The sequence below is a fragment of the Anopheles merus genome, chromosome 2L, assembly GCF_017562075.2.
Source record: "Anopheles merus strain MAF chromosome 2L, AmerM5.1, whole genome shotgun sequence".
NCBI classification, from domain to species: domain Eukaryota; kingdom Metazoa; phylum Arthropoda; class Insecta; order Diptera; family Culicidae; genus Anopheles; species Anopheles merus.
In genome coordinates, this window is record NC_054083.1 from 5002964 (window position 1) to 5027941 (window position 24978).

General features: G+C 42.7%; 2 protein-coding genes across 2 annotated transcripts; one reads left to right on the forward strand and one right to left on the reverse strand.

The window, feature by feature from the left end:
* Positions 1-270: 270 nt before the first annotated feature.
* On the reverse strand, positions 271-5556 carry LOC121591419. The gene has a single exon (XM_041911886.1). It carries the CDS (start codon positions 5554-5556, stop codon positions 271-273), a length of 5286 nt encoding a protein of 1761 aa, XP_041767820.1.
* Positions 5557-13569: 8013 nt separating this feature from the next.
* On the forward strand, positions 13570-21557 carry LOC121592979 (pyruvate dehydrogenase phosphatase regulatory subunit, mitochondrial). Its single transcript, XM_041914960.1, has 8 exons — positions 13570-14231; positions 14293-14974; positions 15034-15127; positions 19601-20156; positions 20296-20503; positions 20587-20856; positions 20938-21138; positions 21203-21557. The coding sequence occupies exons 1-8, from the start codon at positions 13705-13707 to the stop codon at positions 21440-21442; spliced, it is 2778 nt and encodes a 925-aa protein (XP_041770894.1). The 5' UTR covers positions 13570-13704; the 3' UTR covers positions 21443-21557.
* Positions 21558-24978: the final 3421 nt, after the last annotated feature.

The window sequence follows — 24978 nt, forward strand, 5'->3', positions numbered from 1 at the left end:
TTATTCAGGAAAAACACTCGCTTATATACTGCAGAATTCGGGAATTCGAGCTGCACTTGCGGGAATTCGAGCTGCACTTGCGGGAATTCGAGCTGCACGATACCGATCTACAGCAGTTTGCACTGCGTAATAGATTTATGATTAAGTTCTTTTTACACGTAGTTAATTTTCTGGAAAGCGCCCTCTACCTTACGCTAGGCGTACTAAGGATGACGCGTTACCATTACGCTTGCCGTAACATACTCCCCCGCGTTGAATTATCTAATTCAACTAGGATGAACTGGATGGCTCGTCGGTGGGAAGAACGCAGATTTTAGAGATGGAACGCTTGAAGTCTCCATCTTTCGTCTTGACGATGACCACTCGGATGTTGTCGTCAGCTCCCTTGATGATCTGCGTGACGCGGCCAAGACACCATTTCGATGGAGGTAGACCGTCCTCCTTCAGCAGCACCATGGTATCCAGCTTCACGTTGTCCTTCTGCTTGGTCCACTTGGTTCTCTGCTGTAGTCCGGACAAGTAGTCTGTTGACCAGCGTTTCCATAGTCGACGGACAAACTCTTGCACCTTTTGCCAGCGATCGAGACGGTTGAACGGCAGCTTTTCCAGCGATGGTTCGGCCAGGGATACGATGGGGCGATGAATGAGGAAGTGACCTGGGGTCAGCACTTCCAAATCAGATGGGTCATTGGAGAGTGGTGTAAGTGGTCTAGAGTTGAGGCATCCTTCAATCTGGATCAGTAGCGTGTTGAGTTCATCGCTCGTGAGGATGGCGTTCCCAACGGTTGGCTTGAAGTGTGTTTTGAAAGACTTCACTGCCGCCTCCCAAAGACCTCCAAAGTTGGGTGAGCGAGGTGAGATGAACTTGAACTGGATGCCATCGTCGATGCAGGACTTAATCACTGATGTTTGCCACTGGTGGTTGAATTGCTTGGACAAGGAGGCAATTTCTCGGGAGGCGCCCAAGAAATTCCTAGCGTTGTCGCATTCGATGAGAGCCGGTTTCCCGCGACGTCCGATGAATCGTCGAAGTGCCGCAAGGAAAGCGTTGGTAGACAGGTCCGCTACCAATTCGATGTGTACAGCCTTCACTGCCATACAGACGAATATCGCGACGTAGCCCTTGATGAGTTGCGCCTTCCGAGATGTATGTCGATAGTGTATCGGTCCACACAAGTCGACTCCGGTGTGTAAGAAAGTTGACGTTGGTGTAACTCTCTCTGTTGGAAGGTCGCCCATGAGTTGCTGCGCAGGTGTGGGGCGGCAACGGTAGCATTTGTAGCAGGAGTGGACGATTCTTCTGGCCAGGTTTTTTGCTCGCAGTGGCCAAAAGCGTTCTCGCATGCTCGCTATCAGTAGTTGTGGATTCGCATGTTGATAGGTCCGATGATACAGGGTTGCAATCTGATTCGTCAGCGGATGGTTGGCGGGTAAGATGTACGGATGCTTTCGGTCGAACGGGATTGGTGCATGTCGCAATCTTCCGCCCACTCGTAGCAGGCCATCTTGTAGAAACGGTGCTAGTAGTTTTAAAGGTGAGTTGTTGCCGACCGAATCGCCTTTCGATAGATGTTTGATGTCTTCTGGGAATGATTCAGCTTGAGCGAGGCGAACTAGACACAGTGTAGATTCGGCTAGTTCCTCCAAGCTGAGATGATGATCCAGTCTGCGTTGTTGATGATTAGCAGGATTCGTTTTGTGTCGGAATCTTCTTAGCCACGCAACCAGACGTTGCAGTCCGGTGAACGTTGAACGGAGGCTAAAAAGTTCGTTCGGAGCCACGGATTGTGCAGCCATGCAGATTGGTCGCTCCTCCAATTCGTCTGTGGTGAATTCTTCCTGTCGAGGTTGATGAGTGTTCGGCCATTCCTCTGATGGTTGCGCCAGCCAGTCTGGTCCGTGCCACCAAAGGTTTGAATTTTCCAGCTGATCCGCATCCATTCCTCGAGAGATAATGTCCGCAGGATTGTCCGTTCCGGGTACGTGTCTCCACTCCTTTCCGTGAGTGATGTGTTGGATCTCGGACACCCGGTTAGCGATGAAGGTTTTCCAGCGTGACGGAGTTGCAGACAACCAATGCAGGACGATGGTTGAGTCAGACCAAAAGATGGTCTCGACCTGAAGCTTCAAGGCGTCTGACACCTTCTCGTACGAGTGTGCCAGTAGCAGTGCTGCAGAAAGCTCCAGTCGGGGTAAGCAAACACGCTTTTGCTTACGGGAGTCTGCTAGTGGTGCCACCTTGGATTTTGCAGTGATGAGGTTGGTTGTCACACGTCCATCGGTGTTGATCGAACGCAAGTAAATCGCCGCTCCGTACGCCTTCTCGGATGCATCACAAAAGCAATGCAATTGTAGATTCGTTGCTCGTTGATCGGTTAAGAGCCAGCGTGGAATGTGAATCGTTTGCAACATGGCCAACTTCTCGCGAAACAGAAGCCATCGGTTTTGTAGTGCTGGTGTTAACGGTTCGTCCCAGGTGATCTGACATTTCCACAGCTCTTGAAGGAACAGCTTGGCTTGGATGATAACTGGTCCAACCAGTCCGATTGGGTCGAACAGTTTCGCGACATCCGAAAGCGCGTTTCGTTTGGTGATGATGTTGTCTGCGTTCCAGCGTGGGATGTTGAACACAAAGGCGTCGGTGGAAACGTTCCACTTCAGTCCGAGTGTCTTGATGATCGGTGACTTCGCATCCAAGTTGAGAATCGTCCTTTCATCTTGCAGATGCTGGGGCAGATGTTCGAAGATCTGCCTGTTGTTGGTGGCCCATTTCCGCAAGCAGAATCCACCAGAAGCCAGGAGATCGATGAGTTGCTGACATACTCGTTGACCCTCGGGAATGTTATTTACGCCGGTCAGCATGTCGTCCATGTAGAAGTCTCGTCCGAGGATGGTTGCTGCTTCGGGGTGGGTGCTAGCTCCGACCTGAGATAGCACTTGCAGGGTTTTGGTTGCCAAATACGGAGCACATGATGTGCCGTAGGTGACGGTGTTGAGCTGGAACGTTCGTATCGGCTCGGTTGGAGAATTTCGCCACAGGATTCGTTGCAGCGGACGATCGATGGCAGCTATGTTGATTTGCCGGTACATCTTCTCGATGTCTGCTACCAGGGCAAATTTCGACATTCTAAACCGCAATAGAATGGACATCAGGTCGTCTTGGATTGTGGGTCCGATCATCAGTGCATCGTTTAAAGATGTTCCGGTGTCTGATGCACACGAAGCGTCGAACACCACCCGGAGTTTTGTGGTGGTACTATCTGGTCGCACGATGCAGTGATGTGGGAGATAGTATGATGGTGATGAAGTTGTAGCATCGCTCTCGGCTACTTCTGTCATGTGCTGAAGTTCTGCGTACTCCTCGATGAATTGAGTATAAGCTGTCTTCAATGAGGCATTCGAGGATAGCCGACGTTCCAAGGCAAGGAACCGGCGTGTGGCTATCCCTTTCGAATCCCCAAGACGAGCCAGCTTGTCCTCTCGTTTCGGTAGCTGCACGATAAATCGACCGTCGGTGTCTCTGGTGGTGGTGGCTGCGAACTGTTTCTCACAGTTGCTCTCCTCGACGGATAATGTGCTGGTAGCTCGGCATGACTCCAACTCCCAGAATTTGCTCAGCTGCTCTTCGATGCTCGTACTGCAGACGTGTCCAACGATGGATGAAGATGGTGATGGTGCATGAACATTGACTCTACCTGCTATCACCCAACCAAAAGCAGTGTTTTGGAGTGTCACTCTTTCGTGGGATAGCTTGATGAGTCCTTCCTTAACGACGTCGTAGTACAGCTCTGCGCCGATGATGAGGTCGATCGGGCCAGGACTGTGAAACGAAGGATCGGCCAGCTGAACTTGACGAGGTATCTGCCAGCTGCTTGTGTTGATACGGGTTGATGGGAGCTCATGAGTGAGCTTGCTGAGTACGTGGAACTTTCCGGACGCTTTGTATTCACTGTCTAAAGAATGGATCCTTAACACAGCCGAATGTTGTGACGTCACGGAAACTTCTCCGATTCCTCCGATGCGATGATTCTCTCGCCGTTTCGCCACACCCAGCCGTTGAGTAAGGCGCTCGGTAACGATGTTGAGTTGTGCTCCGGAATCCAGCAAGGCACGTGCTAGATGACATCGTCCGTGATTGTCCTCTACTTGGACCAGCACGGTTTGCAGCAACACAACACTGTTTTCGATCTGGATGGAACAGTGGGTAAGGGACTGAGGAGGACAGATCGAACTCGTGGCTGGAGCATCCGACGCCTCAGTTGCTGGTGCTGCTTCATGCAGCAACGTATGATGCCGTTGTTGGCAGATCTTGCATCCGCTTGATGTACACTGTCGTACACGATGAGCTGGAGAAAGGCAGTTGAAGCACAATCCTTTCGACTGCACTAGTTGCTTTCTATCTGCAACACTCATATTGTTGATCAATTCACACCGGTACACTGAATGTTTTGAAACATCGCACAATTTGCACCTTTCGTTGTACGCAACACTATTCACAGCACTGGTCGCAGCATGGATGGTTTGCACTCGAGGGTTGCTGCGCATGGTGTCTCCGGTTCTGGCTCCGCTGGCTGGCTTGGAGAAAGACTTCAGTACATGGCAATGATTGCGGACGAATTGCACTAAGTCTTTGTACGTTGGGATGGTCGTAGACTTCCGGTGAAGCTCCCAATGACGCAGGGTTGTTGGATCCAGCAGTGAGCTTAGTCTGAACACCAGCAGCGTGCTCCATGCATCTGGTTTCTCGCCTTCCTTTTCGAGCATTCGTAGGTTACGCTCGAAATCGTCGACAAGTCGGCTTAGAGAATCTGCACATTCTCTCCTCAGCGGTGATATGCTGAATAACGCCTCAACGGTGGTTTTGACGATGAGGTACTTGTTCTCGTAGCGCTCGGACAACAGCTTCCAGGCTACGTCGTAGTTTTTGGATGTTATTTCCAAAGCGTCGATCACCGCGCGTGCGTCCTTCGTCAGCGACGCAGCAAGGTAATGTAGTTTGTCACATTCGGTCAGCTGTTCTGACGAATGTATCAGTGATTGAAACGCGTCACGGAAGGCAGGCCAGTCGCGAATATTTCCGTCGAAATGTGGTAGCACGATTTCGGGAAGTCTTGCACGCACCGGAACTGTCGTGGGTTTCTGTTCACTGCCGAAAACTGGGTTTGGTGTTGTAGGCAATGGAATCTGCGATGCTAACTGATACTCGATGTTTTTGCTTAACTCGAATACCCTGTCGTCGAACACGCCATATCGCTCGATTGCCTCCTGAGCCTGGTCGTCGCTCACAACGTCCAAGATCGAGTCGTACCATTGTTTGTAGTCCAAAGCAAGCACCTTCACTCGGTCTGATATGGTTTTCAGCGAGTGAACGTCGGTGCTGTGTTTGACGAACATCTGTTCTAGACGGTCAAGCTGCCACTCCAGGTGAGTGCGTTGACGGTTCAATTTGGTGACGTCTGGAACGGAGCCAAATTCTCTGACGGTGGAACTTTGGCTTTCCTCCATGTCGTTGGCCGCTGGAACCACTTCTTTGACGGGAGAATGGTCAACGGGCATAGTTTCACTTTCTAACACAAACTTTACTTTTCACAAACTTCCCTAAACGCGAACTGTGGATCACTTGCACACTAATCCGGCTCGAAGGACCAAATGTTAATGATGAAGAGGAAGTTTTGAAATTGATGAAGACACGATGTTGTTGCTTTGAACTCTGGAACTTGACTAAATTTATTCAGGAAAAACACTCCCCGCTGCGCAAAGCGACGGAAGAAATCATGGAGTTCTGAGAATTTTATCATGCCTTCCTTTTCTCTCCAACGGCAAACTTGTCAAGCAGCTCGTCGAGCTACCCGTCCCTGGCTCCGCCTCATACCCCTCGCCTGAGCGCGCTGCCGAAGGTTTGGATGTGTTGGTGCGTCAGACGGCCAATCGCTGTCAGCCGTCGTCCGTGCTTTTTCCCTCCATAGCGCCATCTCTTTCTCGCGTGTGGTCAATGCTCGCGAGCTGTTGTGGCGCCTAAAAATGCCGTTAACAAACATTGCGGCGATGAAGTTGCATTTTCACAAATCAAACCAAAAAATCGCAATGAGTTCAAACACTGCAATATAAAAATGACTAAGGAATCGCTAGTTTACGCAGGAGGGTTTGCTGTGCAACGCGCAGAATCCTAATCCGCATTAACACGTTCAGTCCGGCGCTGATTTTCATGAGCTTACCGTTCCGCCGGCATCTAGAACGCAAGCTGATTGTGGAACCGGTATACTGGAAAGTTCACTGGTAGTCCCTGGGGCCTGCCATCGTGCTGAACGTGTTAAGCAGTAAGCATAGCACTAAGATTTTGCTTTCGCCTGTTGTGGATTACATAGATATGCTAAGCATCCTGCGCATGGTTGTGAGTGTACGTGTGTATGCAAAACTGTCGCCGAATCTATGCTCTTCCGGAATGTTCTGATCCATAGGTCTAAGAAAGGAAGGTGTTCATGAAAGGCGGAAAGACGAATTGAGGCCCCTGTCAATGGTAACTGATGACCGGGAGCAGGGGGTACTGGCACACAGCTGTTGGAAGATTGAACGGTATACTTAAATTGCGGGCGGATGGGGGGGAGGGGGGGTGGCCATGGGACCCCTACAATCATTTTTCCAGGGGCCTTTGTCGCTATTACTTGTAGACATACGCCATATCACAGACTAGAGATCTTCGGTGACCGCCTAGTCCGCCTACCGTTAGGTCCGACGCTGGTTCATGACGGTTTTTTTTATCATGGAGGTGCATCCTTCCCCCTACCTGCAGCGTATGCATCGAGCAGGAGACAGTGTGGCAGTATGCAAGTTGCACGCTGGATAGGAGCGGGCCCGCGACACCGCCATCATTCCTCACATCTGCATGCCCGTCGTGGGTTCTAACCGCGTATGAACCGTCCGCGGTAGCAAGAGGTGACCATCCGACTACGTGGTATTCCCCAAATAGCCAGCTTGTACTTTATAGCTGATTTAGGGCTGTTTAACGAAAAATCGTTCCGATGTCGTACTTTGTGGCTGATTAAGAGATAGACGGTACTTTGCGGAACTATGGAGCTTTTTAACAGGCACATGGTACTCTTTGAAACTTTGCGGCTGATTAGCACTATGTCTAGGGTTCATGATAGAACTTTAAGGCTTGTTAAGAGTGTGTATCGAACTTGGTGGAACTTTATAGCTTTTTAATGCATGGCATCGGTACAAGGTGGATCTTGTCAAAGTGTCAAAGAGAGACGCCGTCAATCATCTCATTGCTGCTGTACAAGTTAGATAAGTTAATTAAAGAAGGAATATTGAGTGAAGTGATTGTGAATTATCAGTAAATTGTGTATAATTTTGTGTAATTCGTCAATACAAAAGTTTTAAAAATATACATATGTGTTTAAACGAAACAACTCTTGTTGTTTATTTCATCGATGACGCTTGCTTGAAAATAAAACACAAAGAAAAATAATCCCTGGCATCGTGGCATAAGGAAGCTGCTTAGGCGCTGTTTTAAAGACCCACATAGAACTTTGATGCTGTTTATCTACTGCAAAAGGCGAATTAGAGCAGCGATCTTTAGCGTGCCAAAATGAGCTGCTTAAGCAATTCTGGCTATTTGGGTCAAGTCCTGAAAAGGCCGGCATGATCGCGTAGGCCGTAATTACAAGAATAATAATAAGAAAAAGAACTTTGAATCGCCATCCGTACCGGGGAAGGTTTTTGTTTTGACTTTGGTGCTACCGGGTCTACTGCTGTGGCGCGACAAATCAACGGAATGCAATCGACCAAAACATGAACCTACCGATCCGAACCTATTTCAAGGCATTGCCGGTCAATCGGCGTCATGATAACTACTCCAAACCAACAAGCCACCAGATTCTGGACGGGCAGGTGCAGCACCATACGCGCACCGTAATAAATAAATCCAGAATCCTCTTTTGTATGAATTCAATGCAAAAAGTTGTTTCCACTTGCATCCGCTAGCTGAATGGGAAAGCAATGTGCTACATATCACACGCACGTTTGATTTGTGTTTCTTTTTAACACCCCAACAGCAGAACCGGTCGCAAAAATGGTAGTGCCAATCCAATGGTTGTGTTGCTTCTCAGGTAGCGAGATGCGCAACCTCAAAAATGCGTACATTTTCATCCACTGCGGCTACAAACAGTTGTGGGGTTTCTGCACGCACGCACGCACGCACGCACGCTCACACACACACACACACACACACACACACACACACACACACACACACACACACACACACACACACACACACACACACACACACACACACACTCACACACACAAACACATGCATGAACGCGCGCACGCACACATGATCGTACGCGAGCACGCACGCACGAAAGCGCGCACGCCAGCACGCACGAAAGCGCGCACGCCAGCACGCACCCACGAAAGCGCGCTCGCTAGCACGCATCCCCGAAGTCGCGCAAACACGCACTGCCCCCCCCCCTCCCCGCATGATCGATTACGGCTACCTTATCGGTAGAACGGTTGGTTCAGCTTTCTTGTATCGCATCCTCAACCCTAGCGCCGGGCGGGGAGGGGGATCGCGACATGATAGAGTGAACGATCACTTTCCCCGCGCTGTGTGTGTGTGTGTGTGTGTGTGTGTGTGTCGTGGCCCGAAAACTCGAGACAGATTTAGGCATATTTAAAAAAATATATTTTATTGCCACTATACACTGTGCTACATGATGCTTAAAAGGTCGTTGAAGCATCAAACATGTTCAAATTAAAAAAATATTAGATTAATGTTAGACGTTCTCCTTCGCTTGTTTTAACCTTTAAGTTGGCAACCGGATACCCGGGTATTTTTTTCAACTTCGAACTGCAATAACTTTTGATTCATTGCTTTTATTGACCTGAAATTTTCCATAGCCTCCCAACTTTTAATTTATGATTTTTTGGTGCATAAGTTGTAATTTTAAACAGCCTGTAAGTATTTTATTTTGATTTTTTTTAACTTTACCACGTAAGTTGACAACCAGCATACCCGGGTATTCCATACATTTTGTATGAAGAATGACGTTTCTCTTCTTCCTCTTTTCGTATTGTGCTTATTTTTGAATCAAATTCAAGCAATTCCAAATTTCAATTTGACCGTTATTTTTATAATAAAATGAAAAAAAATGAATAAATGAAATAGAATAGAATATATGGTCGGCATTACTTGCTTAAAGCATTAAAATATAGAAAGCATTGTTTACCTATGAAAATCGTTAATATTTTGCATCAAAACGTGTGGAATACCCGGGTATGCCGGATGCCAACTTACGTGTGTAAATCTGGTTGCCAACTCTACGGTTAAATAGGCTTCTTAACCCTCAATTGGCAGGGGCATCGAATGGTCTCATCAGCAGCGCACGAAATAAAATAAACCATCAATACACCGATAACACTTTGAATCCCAATCCAGCTTCTCCCACAGCGTCTCAAGGTCAAACACAAATAAATAAATGCTAACACCCACCAATAACAATACACAACCGCAATGCACATATGAGAATCAACGCATACACCACAACACCCAATCAATCAGCTGGCGGCGGAAGCCACGGGTAGAAGCGCAAGTAAGGCAAGCCAGGGTGAGGGAGGGAGATGAAGCGGACGAAAAAATGGGCGCCAATATTTTTAAATTTTTTGACCGTTTTTTTTTCCTCCGCCGCCATAAATAGTTCGTCCATTTCGCCAACAGATGGCGCTAAACTTGCTCGACCCAGCGCAGGAATCGCTGAAGTCCAGCGCGGGAGACCAGCCAAAATCTGCGCTGGCCAGCGCAGATTTTGGTACATTTCCTGCGCTGGAAACTGCTCGAATTTGCGCAGCGGGGGGGGGGGGAATTTGATATGATTCGTGCAGAAAATTCTAATATTTCTGGCTTTTAAGTGGTTTCAATTTGTTGGAAAAAATGCAATTTTTACAGAACTTGAAGTAAATTGCACTGATTTGACATTTAATCTGTCAAATTTAGAAAACCGCGTATTTCCGAATCCGCGTAAGTCGAGAACCGTGTAACTCGGGAACAGACTGTAATCAGTGAATAATTGCCTTTTATGAGAATTTTACAAACGAAATGCCGTCGGCGAAGATAGAAACAGCTTTCAAGCGTAAACAAACAGTTTACTATGCTCTTTCTTTCAGAAATCCAATGGTAGCGGCCAAGGTCCTTGAAAGAGAACAGGTCAAAGCGCTTAGAGTAAATTGACAGAAAGCCATGGGAAAATTGTGACAGTTAAAGTGAACATTGTTTATGTTTAGCGATGGACGTTGCTATGGAGTGAATGAGAGTTTTGTTCAGCATTTTACATTCAAGTCCTGGTAAATTATTTGAAGAATTAGAATCCAATTAGAATATTACATGACTGATACAATCTCATTTATCATTCGTAGCCAGGTTATAAGTAAAGGACGGTATGTATATCGTACCAGTGTGTGTCGATTGGATGTTTCATTTTACTCTCAGTGTTCAATTGAAAGTAAAAAGGACTTCTTTAACCCAGTTGAACATGTTAAACATTTCGTTTTTCCAGCAGGACCGTTGCAAACGGTAGTGGTTTGTGGTCACGGAATGGCAAACAATGAAAAAGGTTATCAATGTTTCTGAATACAGAGTAGACTGCAATTACTTCTCCTTTATTGTCCAGAAGTGATTGACCGCAAGAAATTTAACCAATATAACCTTCCTAATAGTAAATTCGTCCACTTTTGCGCGTTAACTATTAGCCGTTTGTTTGTAAACACTTTTTCATGAAACTGTCAAAAGCGAGCTGAAAATGGCAACCTAGCAACGGGCTTTGCATCGACCTGTTCTCCTTAATAGATCTTGGTAGCGGCACACGATTCGATCGTAGTGGCATATGATTCGACCATAGTGGAACGCGATTCAACCGTACTGGCACGCGATTCAACCATGGATGCACGCATTCGATCGTAGTGGCATTCGGTTCGAAGCAGGCGGTTTGCGATTCGATGCAAATGGCACGAGATTCGAACGTAGATGGAAACAGGTGTAAATTTCTTTGAACATTATTTACTCAGTTATTTACGGATCTTCCCGATTGAAACTTTATTGAAAAGGGATTTTTTTGGTGCAATCTGTCAAAACCGGTTCCGGAGCCGTGGGTGCAGATTCGTTGGTGCTGAGCCGGCGTCGGAGCCGTTGGCGCTGAGCCGTTCAGCTTCGAAGTCTTGGGTGAGGAGCCGGCTCCGTTGGATTGGAGCGGAGCTGACTCCGGAACCGGCTCCGAAATTGTCTGGAGCCGGTATAAAAAATATATAATAAGCATATGTTATAGATCATCAACATCTATTTTTAAACAACAAGCAAAACAACTGAAAAATGTTTATAACTTTTGAAAGAAACGTAAGTGTCTTGATCTGGCCAACCCGCCATCCTTTAAAGCAACCTTTCGGATTCAAGAAATGAAGGAACACACGGTGTCATGCTCTTCCGTTGATTAATCCAACACGACTGACGTTTATTCGTATTTCCTGTCATCTCAAATGATCTTTCACGCTCGTCCTATCTCTCTCTATCTATCACTTCCTTGTCTATCCTAATCCCTACAGTAAGTAAAACTTGGAGCAAGTATCCACTCAAAACTTGCGACCTGGCCGGTTGGGGTGGTGGAGTTACAGCTCATTTTTGATTGAAAAAAATATTGATTGGATTTTTAAAATTCTTATTTTACTACGATATGTTATAAATCATTATTATGAACCTATAAGACAGTTTTCATTCAAATCTAAAGGTCGGGGGCACTTTCCGTACTCGCCAGTGTAATTTCAATTTTCACTAGCGCATCTGGCGGCGGCAAACAAATTGGAGGCACTTCAGAAAATATGTTATTTTTCCATGTTTTGTACTTAATTCGAACGAGAAAAGTTTTGTAAAAGGTAGATGCACATGTCCTGCACGCATTACATCAATTTTCATGACAAAAAAAAAACTATGGAAAAACTACTTAATCTTAAGATCTGGCATAACCTCGATGACCAAAAAAAGTTTTCACCAGACGCCACCAGATGCGCTAGTAAAAATAGAAATTACACTTACGAGTACGGACAGTGTTCCCCGACCTTAACAAGTAATTCAAAAGATATACGCTTTTAACCACGAAGAACATCATTCTTTCATACAAAATATACGGCCTACTCGGGTAATCGGTTGTACGGTTACCGTATTAATACGCGATGCGCAATCTCAGATTGCGCATATATTCGTTTTATCAAAACATATGTCATTTCGCGTAGCCAACCCTGAGCTATAAACGTCATTTCTATACAATTTCAGATTGCACCAAAATTGCGCATAAATTTTCAAGATTATATGTCCGAGATATATAATTTTTTTTTTACAGATAAATATATCAAACCGATCCGTTTGACAGATAAATATATGCGCAATCTGAGATTGCGCATCGTTTATTGATACGCTTACGTAGAGTTTTTTGGTCGTACACAAGACGGTTAATCCACCTTGATACCCACATTGCCGAAAACCGCCAATTTAATCTGGCCACACTGATTACAATGACAACTTATGTCAAAAATCATATGATTATCCCAAGGTGGAATATAGAGGAGGTGTTTTCTTAGCGTTTGGCATGTTGCCATTTTGAGATTCAGTTTGACAACAGCCGTCGATATTTGTTTACAGGCATCAGCTACATTATAACGTGTAAAATGTCGATTTATGGAGTGTGGATGCAAAATACGAACTTTTAATGCTAAAAAATGTGTATTAAACGAAAACAATTCATATATCATATCTAAATACCAGCAACATTCGTCGCATTTGACAACTGCCGTCGATCTTGGTTTTGTGCTTTTTTCTAAAGTCTCGATCAAGGTCCTTGAAAGAGAACAGGTCAAAGCGCTTAGAGTAAATTGACAGAAAGCCATGGGAAAATTGTGACAGTTAAAGTGAACATTGTTTATGTTTAGCGATGGACGTTGCTATGGAGTGAATGAGAGTTTTGTTCAGCATTTTACATTCAATTCCTGGTAAATTATTTGAAGAATTAGAATCCAATTAGAATATTACATGACTGATACAATCCAAGGATCTCATTTATCATTCGTAGCCGGGTTATAAGTAAAGGACGGTATGTATATCGTACCAGTGTGTGTCGATTGGATGTTTCATTTTACTCTCAGTGTTCAATTGAAAGTAAAAAGGACTTCTTTAACCCAGTTGAACATGTTAAACATTTCGTTTTTCCAGCAGGACCGTTGCAAACGGTAGTGGTTTGTGGTCACGGAATGGCAAACAATGAAAAAGGTTATCAATGTTTCTGAATACAGAGTAGACTGCAATTACTTCTCCTTTATTGTCCAGAAGTGATTGACCGCAAGAAATTTAACCAATATAACCTTCCTAATAGTAAATTCGTCCACTTTTGCGCGTTAACTATTAGCCGTTTGTTTGTAAACACTTTTTCATGAAACTGTCAAAAGCGAGCTGAAAATGGCAACCTAGCAACGGGCTTTGCATCGACCTGTTCTCCTTAATAGATCTTGGTCTCGATGCCCAATTGTTCTACATGACGACACCTCCTTTCTACCCACTTTGTGATTATCCACAATTTTTGTTCTGCTCGTCGGGCTAAATATTTATTTACTGTGCTCTAGATTTTTTCAGAAAAATTACGATTTAGTTTAAACAAATGATCAATGTTATCATCGACAATAACAGGCAGTCACCTTTCCCGTGGCTTTAATCGCTTGAAACCCATATACGATGCAGGCTATGTGGAAAAGATTCCTAATTTAACTTTAACCGGATCTTCCAGAACTGTGAATTGCCCATACTCTACGACTGCTAGAACGGACATTTGGGAAAATGGTCTTCCATCGGTATCCAGTAACACCCCGCCAAAAGATTCTAGAGTCGTTATCTGTGGCGGAGGGATTATGGGAGCTGCGGTGGCACATCAACTAGCACAAAGAGGATGGGGCCAGCACACGGTATTGATTGAAAGAGGACGAATTGGCGAAGGCAATCCGTGGCATTTCAGCGGCTTGCTGGGAGAGTTGAAACCAACCCATTCACAAGTGCTCCTTGCCCAAACTTCGTTACAATTAATTCGGGATTTACATGCTAAAGGCCTCCCAACAGGATGGAAACAAACCGGATCTTTAAACTTGGCTCGTACTCGTGACCGCATGACCATGTTCCGTCGCATGAAATCACAAAGCGTGTAGGTAGCACTAACAAACAATTAAGAAATTAAAAAATCTGAACCCTTTTTTGTATTTCAGAGCCTGGAATGTAGAATGTGAAATCGTATCACCCGAAAAATGCAAAGAGCTTTGTCCTTTAATTGATATAAGTGATATAGTGGGGGGGTTGTGGATTCCAAACGACGGAGTTGGAAACCCGAACGCCTTTTGTCACAGCTTGGTGCATGAATCTCTCGAAAAGGGTCTAACAGTAGCTGAAAATTGTTCCGTTACTAAAGTAATACAAAAGGACGGACGAGTTAAAGCGGTTGAAACGAGCAAAGGCACTGTGGAATGTGTATATTTTGTAAACTGTGCAGGATTTTGGGCCCGGCAAGTGGGGCAGATGTCAGAGCCATATGTTAAAGTGCCACTTCATGCAGCAGAACATTACTATCTTCATACTAAACCAATCGCTGGGCTTGAGGGGAAGATTCCTGTCGTGCGGGACCTGGATGGGCACATTTACTTCCGAGAAAATGATGGATGCCTTTTGGCTGGTGGGTTCGAAGCGACAGCGAAACCCGCCTACGAGGATGGCGAAATGCCTGTTTCGACGGCTGAACGAAAACTTCATCCAGATTGGGATCATTTTCATCCCCTCCTAGAAGAACTTCTTCGTCGCTGCCCTACACTTCAAGATATTCCTCTGGAAAGGCTTTCCAACTGTCCAGAAGCATTTTCGCCAGACTGTAAATGGATCATTGGTGAAGCTCCAGAGGTTGTGAAGCATCTGCTAGTTGTGAAGCATATACATATTGAATTGTTAAACTTTTTCAGATTCAAAATTATTTGGTAGCTGCTGGAATGAAAACTGTGGGAATGTCTGCAGCTGGCGGAGTAGGACGAGCGATAGCAGATATAATAACACAAGGTATGTCCACAAAGCTAGAAGACAATCCTTGCTTCAATTTATAAGTAGGGGCAAATGTATTAGTGAGTGGGAAATGAAATCCTACATGGACCCTACAAGGGTGGGGGGGGGGGGGGGGTTTGAGTTGAGCAACATATCAAAACACGATCGGAATCAGATAATTTTACAGTCTTTACTATAACGCGTAAATTGGCGTATAATGTTAGGATGAAGTAGAAAAACTTCTGTTTTCGCGGTTAGTCAGAAAAAAGGCCCCAGCGCTTTATTCTACTTTATTTTATCATCCTATCTTTCGTTAAATTTCTCCTCTCCCCTTTTCCGCTTATCTCTCTTTTACCTATCGCTTGCGCTATTTATTTAGATTTTATACTGGGCAGCCAGTGTTAGCGAAACCATCGCAACAGGGGGAAAAGCTGCCAAAAGGACGAAAACCGCAGTAATTACCGCAAATGCTGTATATCGGTGTCTTTGGTATATTTCACGTTGCATTTAAAATGTTGCACATGATATAATATAGATTATAATCTTATAACAATACAGGATTTTAACTATAATAGGGTACAGCAGACATGTCAAACAAACGGCCCACGGGCCACATGAGGCCTGGGATGACTTTCAATCTAGCCCGCGAAGAACCTTGGCAATTATTTGAATGAGGCAAAATTACGTTGAAGATAATAAGACAAGAAAAACGGGAGTGCTAATTTTTATCTGCTTAGGTTTCAATCTTTAGTAATCTGATTAATGTAGAGTAGAGTAAGTAAGGGTAGGTAACCGCAAAGATGGTACGTAGCATGTGTTGTTCATGTTCATTGATTAGGGTACTCTTTGGTTATGCTTCTGCTGAATTTATTAGATATCGTTATTAATCATTAGCGTTGATAAAAGCCTTGATTTGATGACCAAAATTTAGAACACTTATTACAAAAATATATAGAATGGCTATGCTTGTTTTTCGATGAGTATGTTTAGATACTAATCTGATTTTTCGCACTCGTATAGCCGAAGAGTATCCTCATCGATGTGCGAAGACTATATTCTGATACGAGGTTTGAAGAACTATTCAGGAACTTCAAAATTGGCACGTATCTGGTAATGCACTATAATTATTAAAATTCCAGGGCTGTTACAGCTAGCGCGGATTTTGCGTTTCGCGCTATTTTACACTTCATCGGCGCGGATTTTGCGGAAATAAAAAAAAGTTATGTACAAAATCGTCATTATTTGGTAAAAACTCGAGAAGGTTTCCGAGACGGAGGTATTCTCGAAAAAGAGGTTATTTGGACCATACACGCAGTAATGAAGAATAAATCGTTCAACTCCGCTGAAAAAGACACCAAGGTGTTACGCGCGATAGCGCCAAATGATTTGAAGGGGTTCAGTGTGTATCGGCAGAAAATGACCGATATGGTCAATTACGTTATCGGACCATTCTTCAGGGACCTTTTCTTGAAGGATGTACGGTAAGAGTATTATTCGCTGTTGTTCGATGATACCGAAGGAAACAACAGACTCAAGAAAATGGAAGTGACGGTGAAATATTTTTCGAGCCACCTGACGAAGCTGATGTTCTTCCATCTGAATTCCGATTTCTCGGTAAAGCTGATATTCTTCTGGGCAAAATTCTCGAAGGACTGGAAGCTGCTAAACTCCCTTTAGACCAGCTTGTCATGATAAGCAGGGATGGCCCAAAAGTCAACCAATGCCTTGAGCGCAAATGAACAGGAAACTGGTTCATGAAAGACGATTCCAGCTAGTTGACATAGGATCATGCCCAGCCCAAATCATACACAATGCTGTTAAGTATGCCTTGAAAGAGTTTGGGATTGAGGTATCTGAGTTGGCGAAGGTAGTTTACTACTATTTTGATGTACCATCCAAGTGGGAAGTATTCGAAAAAAGTTGCAAGGAAAAACCAAAAAAGTTCGTAAAATTTGTTGAAACACGTTGGGTAATGTTAGGCAATGCACGCTGGTCCTACTAGCGAACATAGATAAACTTTTTGCATTGAAAGCCAAATCTACTCACTCGGAAAGGAAAGAAATGAGGTATTATGAAGAGATTATTGTTAGAATACTGTCTATAAAAGGTATCAAGTCCGTAATTCGGTTTGTTATTGAGGTGTGTGGTGATGCCGAAAAGTTAATTAAATTTCTGGAAACCAATGATTTTGTACTTTTTCAAATTTACCAATATATAAAATCTTTTATGTCGTGTTGGTTAGCAAAAATTTATGATGTCGAAAAGCTAGAGACTGTTTTTGAAACTAAACATTTGAACTTAGACAGTGGACTAAAAAAAGTTGACGAGACAATTTTGCCCAGTTATTTATCTAAGTATGAGACAAATGAACAGGACATCACCACTGTTAAAAAAGGTATGAAAAAGTATGTGGTAAAATTAATAACATATTTGCTTGAAAATAACATTCCCCACGAATTTTATTACCATCTCGTTTCATACATGAAACCTTCAAAGGTTTTTTTCCATTAAAGGAGAGGAAAAAATGTTGAAACTAGCTGAAAAGGTCGATTTTAAACTCGACAAAGTTCTTGATTTGAAAAAAATTGGTACTAAAAAATGTGAAGCATTCCCTTCCACCTTATGATGATGGTTTGGAGTTTTATGCTGTTCTTTTCCGGCATCATAATTTCATTAAACTCAAAAAACTGTTCCAAATTGTCATCACCATTTCCCATTCCAATGCTGAGACTGAACGACGCTTCTCGTCTTCCAAATTGGTGACGACAGAAAAAAGCTCATGTATGTCAGAAGAACTCATCAAAAATCGAAAAAAACATAATCAATGGAATACAATTTTTCCACAATGATGTAGAAAAGTTTATTCCACCAAAGGAATTATGATTAAAAGCAAAACTGGCTAGGTAGACACACAACAAAAAAATTGAAAAAGAAAAACAAGAAAAGAAAAATGCAGATTAAGGATTTAGCAGCAAGAAAAAGGAAGTTGAAGAACAGAAAAATGTAGTTCCCTGATTGTACAAAAAAATCCCTGATTACAATCTCACGGAACGGACTTTTACGTGACATGAGAACATGAGAATTTTTGAGAAACAATTTTTTCTAGGTAGCCTTCTTACATTTTTTATTCAATTCAATTTTTTATTCAGGTAGGTTGCAGGTCTTACCAGTGCTGCAAAATGTCATGAGTATCACGAGATTTTCACCAACGAAAACAGTGAACATATCCGTGGTAGCTTGATGCTCATTGCTGATAGTCGATAAATGTGCGTCATGACATTCTGAACACGACATGTGAATTCTTGAGTCCAACGCGATACTCTGACTGCCAAGCTTAGCTTAATGCCGGCGCAAGCATAATCATGATTCTTTGTGGATGTGAACAGTGCCGCCAAATGCCACTGGTTCAGTCATCAACACTCATGACTGAAACGAAACTCAAATCAGATCACATACCCAACTGAGATGATCAGTGACTATACTCAAACAGTTGGAGAATCAATCACATGCTTTGTGACATTTAGTTTAGCACCCAACTTTTGGTCACTCACTTGGTCACGACATTGTTGTCGGCGATAATCACGAAATTCTTGGAATATACTCGGCGCGTGGGCTCTAGCAACAAAATGAGCATGCTTTCTCCCTTTATCTGTTTTGATTATCTGTCGGGTCAAACAGAGCGAAAAACATGCTCATTTTGCTTCTTGGAACCACTCACACGCACCGCATATCTCCCATGACCATCGCGATGATCACCGCCTAAAAATGTCGCGACCAAGTGATTGAACACGAGTTGGTTGCACACAATGTCACCAAGCATGTGATGGACGCACCAACTGTTAGAGGCTCGCCTCTGATCATTACAGTAGAGCTCGTGACGCTGAGATGATTTTATTTCAGCCGGAATTTGTCATGACTATGTGAGTGATATTTTGCAAAATTGATCACAGCAAAAAAAGTCGTGATATAGTGACTGACCAAGCGATGGTCGCAAACATGTCATGAGCATGTATTAGTCACACCAATCGTTCTGAGTATCACCTCTGATTATCTCAATTGAGTACGTGACGTTGATATGGATTTTGTTTCAGTCAGGTTTTTTTATGACATTGATATTGACATTTTATTGATATTGACAACACTGTGTCTTACCTGCATTCGGGGGACTCTTGCCCCATACCACAAAACACTCGTATTTCCAAATCGCTTCAATATAATTTTTTGTAACTGCTTTTGTATTTTTTTTGTTAAGTGCGTTGTTTTTCCATTTGTTCCTTCTGAAACTCATTTATAAGTAAAGAATAAGTGCGTAAGAAAACATTTTTTTGTGTAAGAAAACATTTTTTTTAAGTACAGGCTTCATGCGAGGTACAATGTTATCCTCATAGACGTTGGTCGTTGGTAGTCCAACTGATGATTACCACAACAAACTAATTAATTTACTGGTATGCTGTCAAAATAACACAATGTAACATGTTTTAATCATTCTAGGTTATTCTACGGTGGACTTACACGAGTTAGATATATCCCGTTTCTTGGGTCTGCACAATAATCGAAAATTTCTACGTGACCGTGTTCGAGAGGTGCCTGGACTACATTACGATCTTAACTATCCGTTTCATGAATTTCGAACAGGTAGAAATTTGCGAATGTCTCCAATCTTTCCCGCGTTAAAGGAAGCAGGAGCAGTCTTCAGTCAGGTGATGGGTTACGAACGACCTGCGTGGTTTGATAAGAAAAATGCCACTAATGAGAAGGGTAGCCCTAAATTTCGCATTGCCACAACCAACGGATTCGGTAAACCACATTGGTTTGACCATGTACAAAGCGAGTATGAAAATTGTCGCGAAAGAATAGGAATGAGTGATTACAGTACATTTACAAAGATCGATTTGTGGTCCAAAGGAAATGAAGTAGTCGATTTGCTACAGTATCTTTGCTCCAACGATGTAGATCAACCAGTAGGATCAATTATTCACACCGGCATGCACAACCGCCATGGTGGATATGAGAATGATTGCTCATTGGCGCGGTTATCAGAAAATCAGTAAGTACCTTTTTCTCAAAAGTCAGGATCAGTTTTTAGATATTGATTTATATATTTTGTAAATGCCATGTTGTTGATCGCCTGCTTTCGCCTATTTGAACCAATAGTTTCATTGCATTTCGTATTTGTTCTGTAACAGTTACATGATGATTGCACCGACTGTACAGCAGGCTCGTTGTAAAGCATGGATTGATCGACATTTACCACCGGGAGGCCGTGTAAGCGTATCAGATGTGACGTCTATGTACACTGCAATCTGCATTATGGGACCTTTTACTCGTATTATGCTTTCCGAGCTTACGGATACTGATTTGTCTCCAAAAAGTTTTCCATTTTTCACTTGCAAGGTTAGTGCTTAAGTTTATTGTTTGGCAATAGCTGTTCTAAAAAGGATGTCAATATTACTAAGTATAATTCTTAACACACGTAGGAACTGGACGTCGGTCTTGCAAATGGAATTCGAGCATTGAACCTTACTCACACTGGAGAACTCGGCTATGTCCTTTACATACCCAACGAATTTGCATTACACGTATACACGAAGCTCATGGAGGCAGGCCAAAAATATGGAATACGACACTGCGGCTATTATGCTATGAGAACACTTCGAGTAGAAAAGTTTTTTGCATTCTGGGGTCAGGATTTGGACACATTTACAACTCCTTTAGAGTGCGGACGAATGTGGCGCGTAAAGTTTAATGTGAGTACTGTTAGCAAGTTTGCCGACTGTGGAATAATGGGAAAAACACTTTTCAACTTATTCGTCATTCTTTCTTTACAGAAAGGGGTAGATTTTATCGGAAGAGATGCTTTGCTTCAGCAAAGAGATAAGGGAGTGGAACGTATGTACATACAGTTGCTGATCAACGATCACGATCCTGACCTAGACTTGTGGAGTTGGGGCGGTGAGCCGATATATCGTGATGGGGTATACTGTGGGCAAACAACTACTACCGCATACGGATTTACTTTCAAAAAACAGGTACCTACGGGAAAAATATCCCAATACAGACTAGCCAATCTTTTATTTTGTTCTGGCTTCGCAGATTTGTCTTGGATTCGTAAAAAATTTGCATTCAAGTGGACGGGCACTTCCGGTAGCAAATGATTACATACTGAGTGGCGATTATGAGGTTGAAATAGCTGGAATACGTTATCCCGCTAAGGCTAATCTTCATTCTCCAAATTTGCCCACCAAGTACCCGGATCAAGAACGAGAGGCATACAAAGCTACGCGTGATAAGATGGAAGAGTCGAATCTTTTGGCTTATCGACCCAATAAGTAATCCTTAGGACAATGGTTTGAGCGTTAGATCATTATTTGTTCCAATATTGTCGAATGTGTGAAAAATAACAGTTTGTTGCTGATTTGTTTAAAATAAAGGATTTTATTTTTGTTAAGGCTGTGTAAGATTTTACATATACGGAAAAAATTATATTGTTGATGCTATTCTGTAATGTTCGACGTCTATAGACCCTGCTAAATATCCCTTGATTTTCTTCTGTTATTTTTTTAATTTGACGAATTTTTGAGTTTATTTTCATATCTCATGAAATCCAAAATGAATTCCTAGCGAAGTAACTAATTTTTCAGTGTGTTTTTGTTGTCTTACTTCTATTTTGGACCTTGTACTCTATAGTGAGTTTCCTTAGACTGTTTTCCCAGTTAGAGCTCGGCCCGCGGGCCACATGTGGCTCTCAATAGCCTATTATGCGGCGCGCAATCACTTTGTAAAAAATGAAAAAATAGTTAATTATTATGATTTTTTTAAAATAGAAAATGTAATTGTTTTTATTCTTTGACCATGCTTCAATAAAAGAAAGCTAAAAAAGTGTTCTATATTCTGTTAGTATTTTCTTATAAAAACGAGATGTAAACGTTCGTATTACCTAAAGTTAACGGAAAATTGGCACTCAATACCGTTATATGCAAAATAATGCGGCCAGTGAACTGTAAAGCTTAGAGACCTCTGCATTAGTGGAATGGTTGGTTAAGGAAAACATAATGTGAATGCCAGAGTTACTCTATTTTCGGTGGTATAATCTATTTCGGTGTGTGTCTATTGTACAAAAATATATGTTGGAGTTCCTCTTGCAAAATTATTAGTATAGAAATATCTTTTACAGAGAAAACTACTATGTAAAATTCAAAATCGATTCAAAGACCCAATCTGCATCAAAGCGTTATACTGCAGTATTATCCGCCCGGTACTCAAATACGCCTGTGTTGTCGGCCTGTGAAAGACTTTCTAAGAGAATGGAATCAATACAGCGTCGCTTATCCCGGTACGCAACACGCTTGTTACCTTGGCCACCTGGCAGTCAGTAACCAACTTATAAATCGCGACTTCTGCTCCTCGGACTGCAACCGCTCCACATCACACGCCGTACCGCGCAACAACTGTTTGTGGCTGGTTTACTGCAAAGTAACATCGACTGTCCATCCTTGCTCCAGCAATTAAACTTTTACGTGCCTGCTGTTTAGCTTCGTTCTCGTCCGTTACTTGCCCTGAACCGTAGTCGAACTGGATATGGATCTAGAGACTCCCTCAACTCCATGATTAGGGTGTTTAATGAAGTTCGTCATTTGTTTGATTTTGGAACCTTAGTGTAATGCTTTAAAAACCGCCTTCGAAACGAGTTATTAAGTTGATGTTTCTACTTATTTTAAACTAATATTAGACTTAAGAACATTCACAAGGATTACTGTTATCCATTGAACGAGGAATAAACAATTAAACAATTAAACAATGAGGAATTCACCAAAACACAGAAAATGTTTAATATTCTCGTGTATCTGTAGAAGAATATGAGTGTTTTTTTATCACAACACTGGCCTTTTCCGGCTTTGAAGGGACAATTTGCCAACTTCCGTTCTAGACGATAAACCTTTATTTTATTCATGCTATAGGAACACTGATGGACTAAATCCAATTCATGAATCGCTTATTTACTGAAGGTATTGGACTGGTTAAAATACTATTTATGAAACTCTCGATAATGAAATATGTATAAGCTCTAATATCACTTATGTATGTTCGATTTACACATACGGCATTTTGCAGGAAGATATCGAAAATCATTTTCACCGAAGACGATGGATATTCTCGTTCCAATCGGATCTGAGACACCTAGGATTTCTTCGCTTTATCTCAACAAAATCCATGTGTGGTTGTGTTGTTGTGAGGTACAAAAAAAAAACTTTTAATGTCTTCGAGCGATGGTTCAAGGATATTTGTCAGCTTTTCGCACCAGCGAAACTCGATAGAACAACACTCAGATGTGAGCGTCCTCGTTGAGTTTTGATACGCGGGTGTTCTTATTCGTATGTACAATTAGAGTTTATATGATTGTCTTAACGTTCCATAGTGGGAAGTATATTGTTCCGTTTTTTCTCTTTTTGATTATTTTCTACCTTTGACTATTTTGACTTACCTACGCTTTCTCCGTAGGGGGTGTATCTGTTTAATTTCAAGCGATATTGTTCGAAATGCTTGATGTCCTTTTAATAATTGCCTATCTCGTATAAGGTTGAACTGGTTGTATTGATTGCAGACGCAAGGTTTTTGGATCGAAAGGTACTTAACTTTTATGATTCTTCTTGTGCATGTTTCGAATGTACCACTGCATCTTCAGTTGATTTTGGGTTTGGTCTGTTTATCAATACTGCGTTGTCGGATTTTTTTTTATTCGTTTGGTATTTTCTAGCGAACCTACGTTTAATTGGTTTTGGTATTTGTTTGACGAAAATCAAACATGCTACCGGTGGAGGTTGGTGATTTCCTAATCGCTAAAAACATGCAAGTCAAGATGTACCGGATGACCTTACTGGGAAAGGTTTTAAATTTTCATTATTCTGTGCCCTGGGCTAATATTCGTTTATTTTATGGGGTTTGAAAAACGAATGTTTTGGTTGTCGAGCCTGTGCGTTTATTATAAAAGTTTCAATTTTCGTCTGACAAATGGCGTTGTTTGGATTATTCTACAGCCATGATTTGTTTTTGAATAACTCTGCATAACCGATTAAATTCCGTATTTATATTGCTACAAAACGATGAATATATAATTTTTAATATTGAGACCAAAAGGAGCCTACATCACGCCACATGATTGAACAGCGTAACTAATTATTTATATATTCTTACTGGTCTGTCATTTCGTAAACGTGTCCTTAATTTAATAATTATAACCAGCAAATACTAATGAAAAGAATTCTACGCGTAGTCCTGATTGACGGGTCAATTATGAATTAAAAGCTCAAATCTCATATCCAACTACATTGCTTTCTGACTTGAGCACTATCAAAAAGGGTCAGTAATTACAACCGTTCATACCGGGTTTAAGCAACAAGCCTGCCATTAACACAAAGACCATTCCAGTACGATTCGTTTGGTTGTGCAGATGGAGTGGGCTCGCAAGTGGTGGTTGGGGAATGCCTTCATGGTGCCGTCAGTACTACGTGTTCTATTTGGACTACCAGCGGTTATTATTGTCCAGCAAACTTTAACGTTCCCTGGTAGCGTATCAGGGCGGATTTCCAATTTCGCAACTGCATACCCCGGCGCCTTTCGAGGACTGTTTACGATGATGGTTTTGCTATTGTCGTCGTGTGTTGGTTTTGGCACTTATTGGCATTGGTCTGACGAAACGTCATTGACAAATGCCATAATTGCATCGAGCGATTGCCGCAGTCAAAACTGTGCTAAATCAAAGCGAGCCTTCAGCATGGAAGTGATCGTAGCATTTGTATTGCCTTTTCTGGTGACCGTCAACATCTATCTGTACCGCTGCAATAATAGAGCCATGATTGCAGATCTGAATC

Excerpts from the sequence above, each read along its gene's own strand:
- LOC121591419 (XM_041911886.1), bottom strand. The coding sequence starts at position 5,556 with ATGCCCGTTGACCATTCTCCCGTCAAAGAAGTGGTTCCAGCGGCCAAC.
- LOC121592979 (XM_041914960.1), top strand. The coding sequence starts at position 13,705 with ATGTTATCATCGACAATAACAGGCAGTCACCTTTCCCGTGGCTTTAAT. Across the intron at positions 20,157-20,295 it reads GCGCGGTTATCAGAAAATCA|TTACATGATGATTGCACCGA; the intron begins GTAAGTACCTTT and ends GTTCTGTAACAG. Across the intron at positions 20,857-20,937 it reads TGTGGCGCGTAAAGTTTAAT|AAAGGGGTAGATTTTATCGG; the intron begins GTGAGTACTGTT and ends CTTTCTTTACAG.